The sequence below is a fragment of the Pezoporus occidentalis genome, unplaced genomic scaffold, assembly GCF_034315485.1.
Source record: "Pezoporus occidentalis ecotype Australia unplaced genomic scaffold, CSIRO_AGI_Poc_V1 ctg33, whole genome shotgun sequence".
Lineage (NCBI taxonomy): Eukaryota > Metazoa > Chordata > Aves > Psittaciformes > Psittacidae > Pezoporus > Pezoporus occidentalis.
The window spans coordinates 3,248,184-3,262,905 of record NW_026915268.1 but is presented as its reverse complement, the minus strand read 5'-3'; the positions used below and the strand labels follow the sequence as shown (position 1 = coordinate 3,262,905).

Below are 14,722 nucleotides of genomic sequence, written 5' to 3'. Positions count from 1 at the left end.
TGAGGTTCAAAATAAACTCTGTCCATAAAGACAATAACATTATTTTAAGAGTTAAAATGACATTAAAATATTAACAAAGAAAGAAAAAGTTCAAAACATGCAAGAGCCATGCTCACATCCCTGAGCTTTTCTTAATGAGCAGGCTCCATTATGGGTCTCTCTTTCTCTTTTCTCATGCCGCTGGAGTTTTGCATTTCAGTGATTAATGGAGTTGCAGCTGTGGAATGGGATATATATGAAAAAGAAAGAAGGTGAAATAAACTTTTGCCTCAATAAATCTTATGGGCCTAAATTGCATCTGTTTTCTCTTTATGTTCTCTGCTGCCTTGTGGCCACTTTTAACATGATTCTCTATTTTTAGGTCCCAGCTCTGCACCACATTCTTATAAATGAGCACAGTTCTCTCCTTGGAAAAGACCTTAGATGTTACAGGCATACTAACCCAGTACTGCAAGCTAAATGGGACTATGATGCTGCATTGCCTTTCTCTGGAAAATGTTAGTGTGCCTGCTGCGAAATTGTTTAATTTCTGTTTCACTTTAAAGTATTCTGCATTTACCACAGACCAGCAAAGATGTTGTAAGTTCTTATCCATCCTTGTATTACCTTGGGATGCTTGCTACGTACTCCTGATATGTTTCCAACATCTATTAATTTCTCAGCATATCAAGCACTACTTTCCACTCTTTAAAAGACTTCTAATAACTGAGCACAGAAATCCTCTAGCAACAGAAAAAGTATCTCCTTTCTTCTGCAAAAGAAAACATTACCCTCACAACTCCAATTCAGTTAAGAGAGATTCCAGCTGTCAGGAGCAAAACCTGAGTTTGCTGCTAAACCACGTGCCTAGCATCCGACTAGCTTCCCTAGAATTACACTCTGGGGTTTCCTGGTTCCCATAGTTAGGAGGTCCAGCTATAGCATCAAGTTCCTGATTTATAAGTTAAAGTTGTAAAGTTGTTCTTCTGACTACACAGAATTATTTCATTCACATTGGCAAACCTTTTAACAGTAGCAGGTTGGCTTTGTACTTCCTATTGGTACAACTGCACTAAAGTTGGTTTATGCAGCCAAATTAGGATACTGAGAACCAGCAGTTCATGCCCTGCTTCATGCTGAAGTAGACATGGATAGGGGCTTCCAATAATCTCCTGCCTTCGTCTTGTAATTCTTCAGTCTCTCAATACTACATCAGCTATACAGAGTCTTCTGCACCTTACAGAAAGCAGGCAGTCTCTTGCAGGATAAACCAGTAAATTGAAAGAAGATGCAAATACACAGAACATATACTGCAAGACTAGTGCAGTGCACTTGGATTTAAACAGAATGATGTTAACATACATGTACAAGCAGCGCATTATTGATTGACTGACCTTTCAGAGAATCTTGTCTAATCCAGGTCAATACCTGCAAGACAAATCAAGTGCTGCAGAAAGAGAGTTTAAAAACTTCTCATCCAGCAAATGGGGAACCCAGTCCACCACACTGGCATTAGTATGTGAAGACTGCTTCTATTCTATGGCTTTCCTCAGAAAGTATTTAGTAAGAAAAATGTTGGAAGAAATCAGATGATCAACCAACCAGCAAATTAAAAAAAAAAAAGTTACAATTAACTGCAGCAATATTATGCATTATGCATATTACCTTTTAAAAATTAAACATGACAGAAGGGGATAATTATGGATATCCCAGAGAAGAAAACAAACTAAACCCAGAGAATATTTAAAGTTTTAGGTAAGGTTCTGCAAGATCAACATAAGAGAACACAATTCCTTCCATTCAGGAACTATATTAATACAAATGCTTGTCTTTCCTAGTAATTATTTAGTAATAGCCAAGACAAAGACATTAATAGTGTCTAATAATCACACAGTGGGGCTCAACAGTGATTCTCTCATTATCAAATCTGCTCAAGATACAAGTCAAAACATGATTTTTCTAACCAAATACATTCTTCATTTTGGCATTGTAATTCAAGCTTCTGATGTCAGAAAAGATTATGAGAAAAGAAGTAGGACAGAATTTCCTGAATATTCATAAAATATATGTGCATCAGTCAAAAAGGGAGCCTCTCCTTCCTACACCCCTCAATCTATTAAATAAAATAGGCTTTGGCTCACTTACACCCATCATGGTCAAATTCTGTTGTGGAAAACAAATATTCATGCTCAGTGAAAGGACTCCATGTCTTGGAGTATAGCACTCACCATTATTCAGGCAAAAGTGCCTCAAATCATTAGAAATGGGAGTAATTCCTTGCAATGGTACAAACCAGGGATTGACGGCCTGGGGAGCAGCTCCACATGAAAAGAACTGCTCCTGTTATCCCAGTGGACAGAGCACTAAACATGAGCCAGCACCATGCCCTGGCAACAAAGGTGGACAGCAATATCCTAGGCTGCAGGAACAGAAGCATGGCCAGGAAACTGTGGGAGGTAAGCATCCCCATCAGCTCTGCACTCAGTAGTATGCTTCTAGGGATATCTGCATCCAGTTTCAGGCCTTTCAATACAAGAAAGACATCAATAATCTGGAGCAAATCCAGGGAACACCAACAGGATGGTTGGGGCTGGAACACATGCTGTGGTAGGAGAGGCTGAGGGAGTTGGGTTAATCTAGCCTGGGGAAGATTAGCTACTCTAGCCTGGGCACTTAAAAGTAGCCTGCTGGTACTACAGGTCATCAAGAAGATAAATCCAGGCTCTTCACATTGGAACATGGCAAGAGGATGAGAAACAAAGGGTATACATTAAAGCAAGGTGGAGGCCGCATATAAGGATATCCTTCCCCATGAGGGCAGTCAAGCAGTGGAACAGGTTGCCCAGGAAGGTGATGCACTCTCTGTCCTTGGAGATCCTCAGGACCAGACTGGACTTCAGAGATGACCCAGGTTTTAGCAGATGACTGGACTAGAGACCTCCAAAGGTCCTTTTCAACCTGAATTATTCTACAACCTTCTAAATATAAACCTGGAGCACAAAATTTGTCCCAGGCATTAGATGGGTTTTCACAGAAGATGCTATTTTTCCCAACTATAACTACAAGACTACCATAAAAAGAATTAACAAGGCACAACATAACATGAATATGGAGTGCTAGGTATTCAAACCCCCTGACCTTGGCAAGTTGAAGATTTTGTATCTGGGTAGCAACATAAGCAGGCAGCTCAAAGTATGATGCAGCAAGACTACAGAGAATCAAAGCCTGAATAAGCATAAACTGAAATGAACCTGAAAGCTGTTTCTTAAATAGTTTCTTAAATTACTTACAAGAGGTAATGTTACCACATTATACTATATGGCGAGTAGAGTTTTCTGTCATTTCACAGTGATGTGTTGTCGTGGTTTAAACCCAGTCAGGTAATTCGTTCGCTTCCCCCTGCTCTCGGAGGGACGGAGAGGAGAATCGAAAAGAATGCAACTCCCACGGGTTGAGATAAGAACAGTTTAGTAACTAAGGTATAACACAAATCACTACTGCTACCACCAATGATAATAATGATAAAGGAAATAACAAGGGAAGAGAATACATCATCTCACCACCAGCCGACCGATAACTCGCCCCCCCCAGCCCGACCAAGCTCGGACCGATACCTCCTCCAACCCTGCAGTCCCCGGCCCTTCCCGCTAACTCCCAGTTACATCCTGGGCATGACGTGCTGTGGTATGGAATACCTCTTTGGTCAGTTTGGGTCAGGTGTCCTGTCTCTGCTTCCTCCTGGCTTCCCCTCCTCCCTGGCAGAGCATGAGGCTCACAAAGTCCTTGGCCAAACCAAAACATCGCTTGTTATCAGCTCTGTTCCCGAGCTGAAAGTCAAAACATTGCACTGCACCAGCTACCAAGAAGGGGAAAAATGACTGCTACTGCTGAACCCAGGACATGTGTCATTTCTCTTCCCACTGTTCAACTTCTTTTGCTCCATAATTTCTGTCGTGTGTTACCCTGTCTTATTATTTTCACAACTGGAATTTAATTTCTATTGTTATCTTTTGTCTTCCTGCCAGTTCCTTGAACATTCTCTTGTCTCTTTGGTACACTTAAGTATTTTTTATTTGTGTTTCCTTTTTCATGGCTTTCATAAGTGTTGTAAAAACTACGTTATCCACCCTTATAAAAGCTATGTCGCACTTTTCAATCTGATCTTACCCCATTGAGCAGTAGTCCTTTTCCAAAAGGCAAACATGCACTTCTACATTTAAATGAACAAAATGCACAAATGTGCTAAGTGCAAAACAACACAATGAGGAGTTATTAAAGAAGCGGAGCAACAAATAATAGCAATAAACCAATAAATGATCACCTGGTGGTATCAATATAAATAGCTGCTAAAACAGCAATGTTTACCTAGGGATATTTTACACTAATACTGAGCACTGACTTTTCAGAGAGAATGATCACAGGTTTATTTGACAGGTATCTCTGACTTGGCAAAATATAATCTTCACTATTCCTTATGTTCACCCTTCCCCTGAAAACTGCTCTCCTCTCAGTCTGTGGGGTGGCTTATAATGCATGTCTCGCTAAAGCATCTCAAAACTTTTCCATCATTTTTCCCCCTTGACTTTCTGCAAGACCTGTTTTACATCCAATTATCTCTGCTATCTCTTTGCCCTGACAAGACTTGATACCTATGATTCTGGGATTAAATCCTAGACTTCTAAACAAATTCAAAATATTCAGTATTTGCACTAAGAAAAGTGAGAACAGCCTCTGTTATGGAGCCATTACAAAATCCAGGCTATTTTCTAGTTTGTGGATAGTAGGGCAACGACAGTGCATGTGAAGCACAGCATGTGCTTTGCAACTCAGAAGGAGAAAAAGGAAAAAAATACATTTTCAGCTTAGCCAATGCTATCCTATCATATCATATCACATTGCTCATTTTTGTGATACTAACCTCTCCCACGCCACATGTTTTGAGCAGTACAGCATCAGCTAGGCAGTTCCATTACTTAAGTGCACAATAATATGTTTTAACAGCTTCTGGGGATCACTACCAGCATTTGTCAAAAATGTTTTCTCAGACCCATCCTAGATTGTGTTGTGCAATACATATTAGAAACCAAGCAGAAACATGCCCCCGAAACCAGAACCCCAATATCACAGAAAAGAAAAAAACCTCTTGGCCTGCTGGTTCTTGCCAAGGTTTTGGAGTCCATTCATTCAAATCAGTAGCTAAGCAGAAAGGGTTTTCAATTTCAAGTGCTAAGCATGTGATAGCAGTTTGTGAGTTATGGAAACATTAGTCTCACTCTGGTTTCAAGTGCTGAGGCTCACTGAATGAAAATCCTCAACAAAGTCAAAGAGAATTGCACTGAAAGGCACCTACTTCCGTTATCTCAGATCTCTGCTAGGCAAAACAACAGGTACACTGGGTTGGGTTTTTTTGGGGAACAAACTTGTAAATCAAGCTTTTATGATTGAGTCAGGAAAAGCACAAGCAAACTACATCCAAGTAATTTCACATGAAGGTCCTCCTTTGTGTTATTATGCATATACAGCAAATAGAGCATTTTGACTGTAGGAAAACTGTCTCCTTCACGTAATGAATCTCTCGCACCTTTGGACTGTGGAATAGGAAACTTGCTAGGCTAAAAAGCCACATCTAAAGTTCCTGGAGCCAAGTGCCATGATCCCCAGCGTTAGTGCCTACTTTTCTTATGGAATGGGGGCAGATGATTTTCCCTGAAAGGCTCAAAGCCTCTCTTCTCAGTGGCAGCATCAGACAAGCTTACTGAGCTACTGCTACTCTTTTCTGTCCCAGATTGACTGATATCAGTCAATAAGAATCACTGTACATGTGACATTTAGAATATGACAGGCATATTCTAAAATTTAATTATTGCTCCTTCACTGACACCTATTTTTAATGCAAATTTAAGAACAGACCCTTCTGTCATCAGCTAATCCTGCAAGATGCAGAGCTCCCTCAGTTTACATTGATTTCAAGTGAATCTGATAGCAGTGATTGGCAGCCAGATGACCTCTGTCTCTCAGAGGTTCCATCTTTGCATGATTTTCCCTTTTTCCAATCTCAGTTTCCAAAATGCCTAGCATTTTGATTTCAGTGAAGTCTGGACAAAACAAAGTCAGCGGTTTTCTGTCTCTACAAGTAAAAACAAAAAATGCAAGATAAGAAATCAGATGAAATTTTAAGTTGCCATTCGTCAAAAAAAAACTGGAGAAAGAGAAGCAAAAATCAATTGGTACACCAGCTAGCCACTTGAGCACAGTGTTTTGATTAATCCTGATCTGTGGAATGAGGGTCAAAAAGACAACTGGACTTATGACTGGACTAAATTACAAATATGAATGAACAAGAAACTTAACACAAGCACCTACATTAGCAAATATCTGACTCATTTCTGGAAGAAAATAATTCAAGTTGATCTCAACACCAGAAGGACACAATTTTATGCAAATTGTGGCACCTACATATCTTTGATGCAGGGTGAAGACAAGATTTATTTCCAAGTCTATTTTTTTCAGAAACCCCATCAATTTTATTTTCTGTCACAGAAATGAATGAAAACTTTTGTGGCTACAAGCGGGATAGCCAAATGAACTAACTGTTATTTGCCTATATGTCTCATGTTCTGTATGCAGCTATTTTTCAGGCTTTAATTTTAAATATATATAGGGAATAATAAGAAGAAAAGGATATTTTCATTTGCTTAATTAACTGCCAGACCCTTTGGCAATTCAGCCGTCTCTATAGCACAGAAGTGAATATATTATTTTAAGTTTATGATACATGTGCACTGAAGATGTAGTACAAGCATGTGATTGTTGTAATTTCTGTAATTTTCCTTTTATTTTCCCTATATCTTCTTGCACATAGTAGGAGTAGATAAAATCCATCAATACCCTAAAAGTTATCAGTCTGAGTCTCCAGATACTATCTTCAAGTGGGGCATCTTTAAACCTTACAGCTTTTAGTTTCCACAGGACATAACAGTTTGGTGGGGTTGGTTTGTTTGTTTTTCTCACAGCAAGTCTAAATACTTCAAATTACCACATTTTTAATATACTGACATGTTGCTGGTCTGATGTGCTTTGATGCTCAAAGTTAGATTGGCAGAAATCAGAGAGAGCAGCACAAGGGCTTACAGAAATGTGATATTCACGCTTGGAAGCAATTACTCTGTGAAAAGCACAAGGTGACTTTGCTTTTTCCTCTCCTTCCTTCTTTTATTTTTCATATTTTTTCCCCTCCAACTTTGGCATGAATCTAAAGAACGAAAAACTAATTTAACATGACAAATGCTTTCATCACTCCCCTAACCTCCGAAGTGAACGCTCTGACAAAGACAATATGTGTGCTATATGCTTTCCTTTCGACACTTTATAAATTACTTTCTTGTAACTGGGTTTTACCACCAGCCCAATATCTTCAGGATGTCCTAATTTGAATGGCTGGTTCTACATTCTTCATATGTCACCCCTGGATAATAGAAATAACTCCTGGCCTTTGTGAAATGACGTATGCCTCAAATGGGATTGTAGGACAATTTTATTTACACACTGCATGTTGGAGTTTACCAAAATGTACAACGCTACCAACTTATACTCTGCATTTCAGTTACATCTGCCTGCTGAAGAAACAGGGAGAAGTTATAAATCTGGCTTTAACTCATCAGACAACATTTTGTATACTGTGTAAGGAAAAAGTTAACTGAGATGATTTTTTTCCTGTACTCTGCTATTAAAACCAGTGTAACAGTCAGACATAGAAACATCTTAAAATGCTCTTTTTAGTGGAAATGATCCTCAGAGGAAGATTTAGGAGAATTTAGATACTGACTGGCCCGTAAAGGAAAAGTCTATTTAAAAACACAAACTTCAATAGTAGGAACCACCAATCCATATGTATCTTAAAAAAGAAACCCCAATGTTTTGTTTTAAAAAGACATATTGTCATTATTTTGACAAATGTTTCACTTCTTAAGATCTCAGTAGTATCTTTATTTAACATCACTAATGTACTGTGGCAAAAGATTCCAAAGGTTATTATGCACTTATTACTATGAAATTATTTTAATGATTTAACCATACTGTCTTTTCATTTCACTGTTTTTATTTGCATGTTATCAGAAAGGCAATAGGAATGCCTGAACAATTTAAAAAATATGTATTCTTTTTTCTCTGTTATGATACTTTTTTGCTTGTCTCTTTATCTGATTTTTTTTCATGCCACCCATAATCTTCGGCATGTTCTCTGAAAGTCCCACATTTAAATGTGGACTGTATTTTCAGTGACCTATCTGTATCAATTCCCCCATCTCTTTTATTATAAGAAAATATATTTAAAAATCCTGAAGTCTAAGGGAACTTCTAAGTATTCTTTCAATGTAATTTTACCTCATATTTGCCAGCATTGCTTTTTTCATTTAGTCCTGCAATAGTCTTGATTAGCATTGATGTGATCATCTTCACACAGCCTAGATATATTGACAAGCCTAAGTAGCATAACAGAATTATTCACAGGATTAATTGCAGCTATTTTCTGGCTTTGATGTATACTCATTCTTTACTGTGTATGGAACGAAGCTTGTCAGGTAACTTCTCATTATTTCATCCTTGAGCCAACACTCTTGTTCTAAAACCTGCTTTCTTGTGTTTACTAACCAACTCTATTGCACTCATCATTCTTTAGTCAGCGAAGACAACTTCAAAAACTTCTGTCAAAATGGATCACTTATGTCATTACTTGAAACGATAGATCATCAATTATTAACAGTCAATGCATTATCTTACATTCCCTCTTGTCTTAGTATATGAAAGTGTATAAAACAGTAGACATGTTGCAAAGCTTTGCTTTAGATTACAGTAACCTAAATACCAAGGAAAAATATGTTTCATAATCCATCACTTCAAAGTTATGCACATGATTAAAAAACTCAGCTTGCGGTATATCATTCCCCACGTGCATAATCACTCAAACAGAAAGCTGTTGTATGATAAGTGTCATGGTCAATAAATCATGTGCTTTCCAATCTTTTTATTTATATATCAAACTAAGCCTGCTATTCGTCTGTTAGCTCTGTAGTATCGAGTATAGCGGGATATAGGCCTGGCCTAAAGAGGCAACAGCAATAAAACAGTCAGCTCTCTCTTACTGCTGTATATATTAATTACATGTGGAAGCTCATTAGTATGAAAAAGAGGTTTTCCTTAGAAAACAGTGTCTATGCTGTTGAGTGAGAATAGGGAGTAAATTCAGTACATCTTTATAGGTCTTTTGAGCACTAAATAAGAAATTAGATTCAGAGACGAGCTAAACCCCTCACAGAATAGGTCTGGAAAGTATCAAGCTACTGTAGCTCCAAAATACTCATTGAAGCTAGAGAGTTTGTGCAGCATCTCATTGTCAGCAACGTTTTGTCAAAGGTACTGTGACAGGTATAAAATACACAGCTAGTAGACACTTAGATAAACCTCCAGAACAACAGACAAGGAGAGGGGTGCCTGGGGGAGTGGGTGCCAAAAAATAATTGCATTAAGAAACACAAAATAACAGAAACACATTAAAAAAAATCTCAAAAGACCACAGAAAAAATGAAGACACGGTGCGGTCAGTGTTCATACACTGATCCTGGGAAATAAGCACAACATTTAGAGTTTCCTTTCTATATTTTTGCTGACAAAATACTAAAGAAGTGTGGAATACCAAAAATAACAGTGCATAGAATTGAACTATCTATTTAGATCTAACACCACCGGAATTTATTCACAAAGATACAGAGTGAGATTTATTAAATGCCAGGAGCTTCTGTTACTTACAGGGAGTCACCCACCAGCACAAAAATCACAATTTTTTCCAAATATTTTTTTTAACATATTTAACAAAAAATCATCGTATCACCCACTGGTTGGGCCATCCATGAGAGATGTGTATACAACACCTGAAGTTAACACTGCACTGAGAATCCTGAATCGATTTCTTTCTTCCTTTGCTCTTATGACAGAGAACAAGAGGTGAATGTTTTATTTTACCTCAGTCGTCAGTATAAGGAATAATAATTTTCTTTGCTCATTACAAACACAAATCTGGGTGACTTACTGACCATCCTAATACCTGCTGAATTTTCACTTGCTCACATAGCTGTGTGATTTGATAGGGAAAACACAGCCTTACCTATGAAATATGCCAGCAGGATGGCAAGCAGGACTGCAGCAGCAATTGCAGATAAAGCGGCACATTTCCAGCTACAGTACTTGGAGGGTTTCTTCAGCTTGAACGCGTTCCTGGAGAATGTATTTCTAGGTAACAGTCTGGGAGGTGGAGTATAAACTGTTCCTGAGGTCAACGGGTAACCAGGGGAAGAACTACTGAACAGTGGAGTAGTTCCAGAAGATGTCTTGAACAAGAAATGCCTGAAAAACATAAAATGGTACATAGTGTTGTAGTTAAGAAAGAATACCTTCTATCCCGATTCCATCCCAGCTATGATAATGTGTTAAATTCAACTAAAAAGGATATTGTATGAAGAAATAAGGAGATGAAAATTCCCAGTCTTTTTCCTATCAGAGCTTAAGGACTGTCACTAAACCACAGTGTTAGGATATCTGCTTAATCCTTTCAGTACTTAGATGCAACTTGACCAGATAAAACACCAGCATGACTGATGAGGTGCCACTGAGTACCAGTTGAGATTGCACCTGTAATACATGTGAGCAGTCTAGTAACAAAGCTCATATTCAGAAGGGATGTGACTGTCAGTTCCTTTTGGTCAGTGTTCGATTAGGACAAAGCAGAAAAGAAAAAAAAAGGACTTCAACTGCCCACACATTTATTAAGAAGAAAATAAAGTACAAAATACACTGCCTACAAAACCTAAGAAAAGGAAATACTGCCAACACATTCCGGACAGAGGAAATGGAAAACACAAGATAGAAGACTGGCTTCTCTAGGTTAACTTCTCCCAGTCAGGCAGAACTGACTACAGGGATGTTCCCAATACATAATAAAAAAGGGAGAAGCACAGAATAAAGGCAGTGGTCTTCAAGGCCACTTTTTTTGAGAGAAGAGAGCTCTGAAGATCCATTCCTTCTTAGCTCTGAAAAATAAATGCTTCTTGGAGCAAATGAGAATGAAGATCCTCAGTATTCTCCAAAACCAAACCCCAAGTCTTACTTCAAATGTAGAAAACGTTTAACAGTTTTATTCAGATCAGAATCATGTATGTCACTCTCAAATCACCTGTTAGGACTCCAAAACCAATTTCAATCAGTTTATTACAACAATGATTTGGATGTTTGAAACTGAAATGTGTTTCCTAAGTATGTTTTCCAGCCCATCATCATACATGTACATACTTCCAAGCACAGGATTTACTGCCTACTGATTATACAGAATAACGAAGATGATTTTAAAGGTCACTAAAGCATTTGTTTTGAAGTGAAACCCAGAGCATAATAAATTGCACAGAATTTGCATACAGGTAGAAGACAGTAAAAGGAAGGCTGGCTAAGTTTCTCAGTTGTATGATTGACCGTTCACATTTGAAGGCAGTCTCTAAAATATGGTCTTGTCTTTAATGCAGTTATTAATAAACTCTATTAATAACCATGAAAAATGCCTTACTTTGACACTACCTTCGTTATTGTGTGTTTTTTTTAACCCCCAGATGACCTCAGACATCGCTTACAACAGTGATCGAGATTTAGTTTTTTCAGAAAGTATTTCAGTCACTTAAGATATTGCTGGTCTTCACTGCCATAAGTGCATATTTGTGCTTTGGAGACACTGTAGATACACAAGTACACAATCAGAAATGGCTTCCAAAGCCTCACTAGTTCAAGATTAATTCTGTATTTTGTTTTTGTTTTATAAATGCAGTTTTTGGAAAGCAGAGAAGCAGAATTAAAAGGGAATATTCAAGCTAGAAACATTCTGTCATTTTGTTTCTCAAATAAAGTTGCCCTTTCTTTTTTCCTTATCAGTGAGGCTCATTAGACATTAGAATTGATTCTTTTCCACACACTGTATACAATCTATGAGAAAACACAGTAAAGGCAAATGCTAAAAGGCTTCCCCCCCCGAATTACCTACCTAGCCTTTTAAACTAAAAAAGACCCTTTTGAGTTACAAGAAAAGAAGAAATACTGGCAGTCTGATTTCATGAACACTTAATTCTAACTCTTCACTTTGCAGCAGCTGAATTAAAATAATTGTTGGGAAAATGCTGCTATTGGGCTGGTTGGGTTATACTAGATCTAGTGACACTTATGTTCCTTTTGTCTGGTTAAACCCTGATCAACTCTTGTTAGCAGAAGCAGTTTTAGTCCTTTCTACTTTGTCTGTGGCACTGGCAACACTATTCCACTTCTGTAATAGGAACTAGGGATTGAAGTGCCACGGAACATGAGGAAGGAAAGAAGGAAGGACAGAAGGAAGAGAGATCTGGTAAGATAAAGTCAGGTAGGAAGGCCCAGAATCTGAATGAGATTCTGCATCTGCCTGAGCCCAGGACTGCCTTCTCCTCCTAAATCCTCATGGCATAAGCAGCCCTTTTGGGTTTGGACCCACGGGTCTACAACAGAAAGTTCTTACAGTTCTTTCCTTGTTCTAGCCCCAAAGCAGATCTCACATAATCAAATTGGAAATTGCAGTCCTTGGCACTGCCTTTATCTGCAAAGTCAAGGTTTTTAAACCCAGGAAATTTTGTCCTCTTTAGCTGAGAAGGCAGATACAGTACCAACAGAATTTTTAATTTAAAGCATTGTTAAAGTAAACTCAGATACATAATGAAACTCTACTCCCATTAAAATTGAATTAATGAATATCTAGATATAGTTTAATAGAACATGTCAATCATATACTGTTTCATGTGAGAAGAAAAAAAGTAGAAGAAAAAATTAGTTCCACTGTGATCCACATTGAGATACGTAAAGAATATAAAGAAAACCACATACTTATCCATGCAAACATAATCTCTGTTATAGTGGTAAAACTGATCCAAACTTGATAGAAGCAAGAAAAGCCGAATTAAATGGATATGAGGAATGGTGTCATTCATAAAGCAAAACCAGAAAAAATATCATTGGATAAGCTCTGAATTTTGTCATACCTGCAACTCCTACCCATGTATTTTGAAAACTGGAAGTTTCATGTCTCTATAAGATTTCTAGCAAAGTGATCATGAGAAGGTACTGCACCATCTTAAAGGGCAGAAAATCTACCTTCAGGAGCTTGAAAAAGACATTTCACTAAAACTATGTCCCGTATCCACCAAGCCATTGTGGAAAACTGTTGCTGCGTTCAGAAGCTGGAGACCAGAGTAGCAGAAATAGCTTAAGTTACAGCAAAGCACACCAGAAAGACTTGAGAACATAATGGACGAAACACTTGGACCCCCAGAGTTTTAAGTATAGATTCAGCTACTAATAGAAATAAATTGACTTGTCTCAAGTCTATCCTTAAAACCAATGATCTATAGCTATATTTTCATGTAGGATTCGACATGCTCTGATACAACCAATTGTCTGTGGGCCCATGCTGCACAGAGAGAACATGAGCATTTATCAACATTAATTACAGTCTCACAGCAGTAACACTGGGAGGTACAGTACAATGACTGCTTATGAAAAGAAACGATCTTATTTGTACTCATTCACTTGATTTGAAATACATTCCATATTAGAATTAAAACCCCTGTATATTCTCTGTCTTACCTGTTCACCTATCAAACACTATTAAGAAAACCACATTTTCTACCTCACAATTAGCATTAACAATTTGATGTAGATTGGGACTAGATTTCTATTTCGAAAACATGGGAGTAAATTTGCTAATGTTTAGCCCAGTCTCCCCAGTTCCTGTGCATCATGAAGACATTCCTATGCTGGAAAATAACAAGAGATGACTGTCAGTATACAGTGATTCAGTAACGTATGCACCCATGAAAGGATGGAAGGAGCCTGCATGCTGCTCAGAGGGAAGAAGTGAACCTTGTAGCTTGCTCAGTGCTCTCCTCTGCTGCTCTGCAGCCTCCTGGGCAGTAAAACGCACCCCCTGGTTTTAGAGCAGCGCGTGTTGCTGATGCGCGGGACCACCGATGCCAGGAGAAAGGTGACATCTCTGAACGCTGGGCTTGCAAGGGGACATTTGTCCACAGTGCTGGGGACTAATGATAAATGGAAAAAGCTTTATTTTGCTTTCTTCATTAAGTCAGAGCTCTCTACAGCATTTATTTTCCCACAGGTCAAAAGGAGCTCTGGTGTTCAGGGAATAGTGGTCTGACTGAGACTGTATTAACTTCCACATTCTTTCAGAGAACAATCTCTGTTTTTTATTCCTCCTTTCTGGCCAGATTGTCTTGGCAGCACACTGCAAGAATGAGTTGAGAAAAAAAATGGTTTTGCAGTGAAAAAATGTAATAGAAAGGAAGAACAAGATAACTTTCTAACATAAATTGCTTCTTTCCCTCCACATGCTATACTAAGCTTATTCTGCAAGAACAAAATACAGAAATCTGTAATGCTTAAATTGTCTTTCTTTTTTTCGTATTTCTTTTCATAGGTTTTTAGTAGTAATGAATAAATAGAAATAAAATGGTAACAGCTTGATTTAATGGTTTTAGGCCTTATCTTCAAGCTGTGGTAAAATCACATCTGTATAATTTCACTGGACATTTACTCTTAGCAGAAAAAAAACCAATGAATTATAGAACTTATGTTCTATTCAAGCTGGTTTTCATTGGGAGAAAAAATAATCTTC

The 14,722-nt window shown here is 38.0% G+C and overlaps 1 protein-coding gene across 11 annotated transcripts in view; it reads right to left on the bottom strand.

Annotated features, from left to right (window-relative positions):
- Positions 1–14,722, bottom strand: part of TENM2 (teneurin transmembrane protein 2) — a 691,595-nt gene that overhangs the window by 159,445 nt on the left and 517,428 nt on the right. For all 11 annotated transcript variants that reach the window (XM_062629179.1, XM_062629180.1, XM_062629181.1 and 8 more), the window contains one exon: positions 10,139–10,377. In XM_062629179.1, the coding sequence (XP_062485163.1) occupies positions 10,139–10,377 (239 nt within the window). The remainder of the gene's footprint in view (positions 1–10,138; positions 10,378–14,722) is intronic.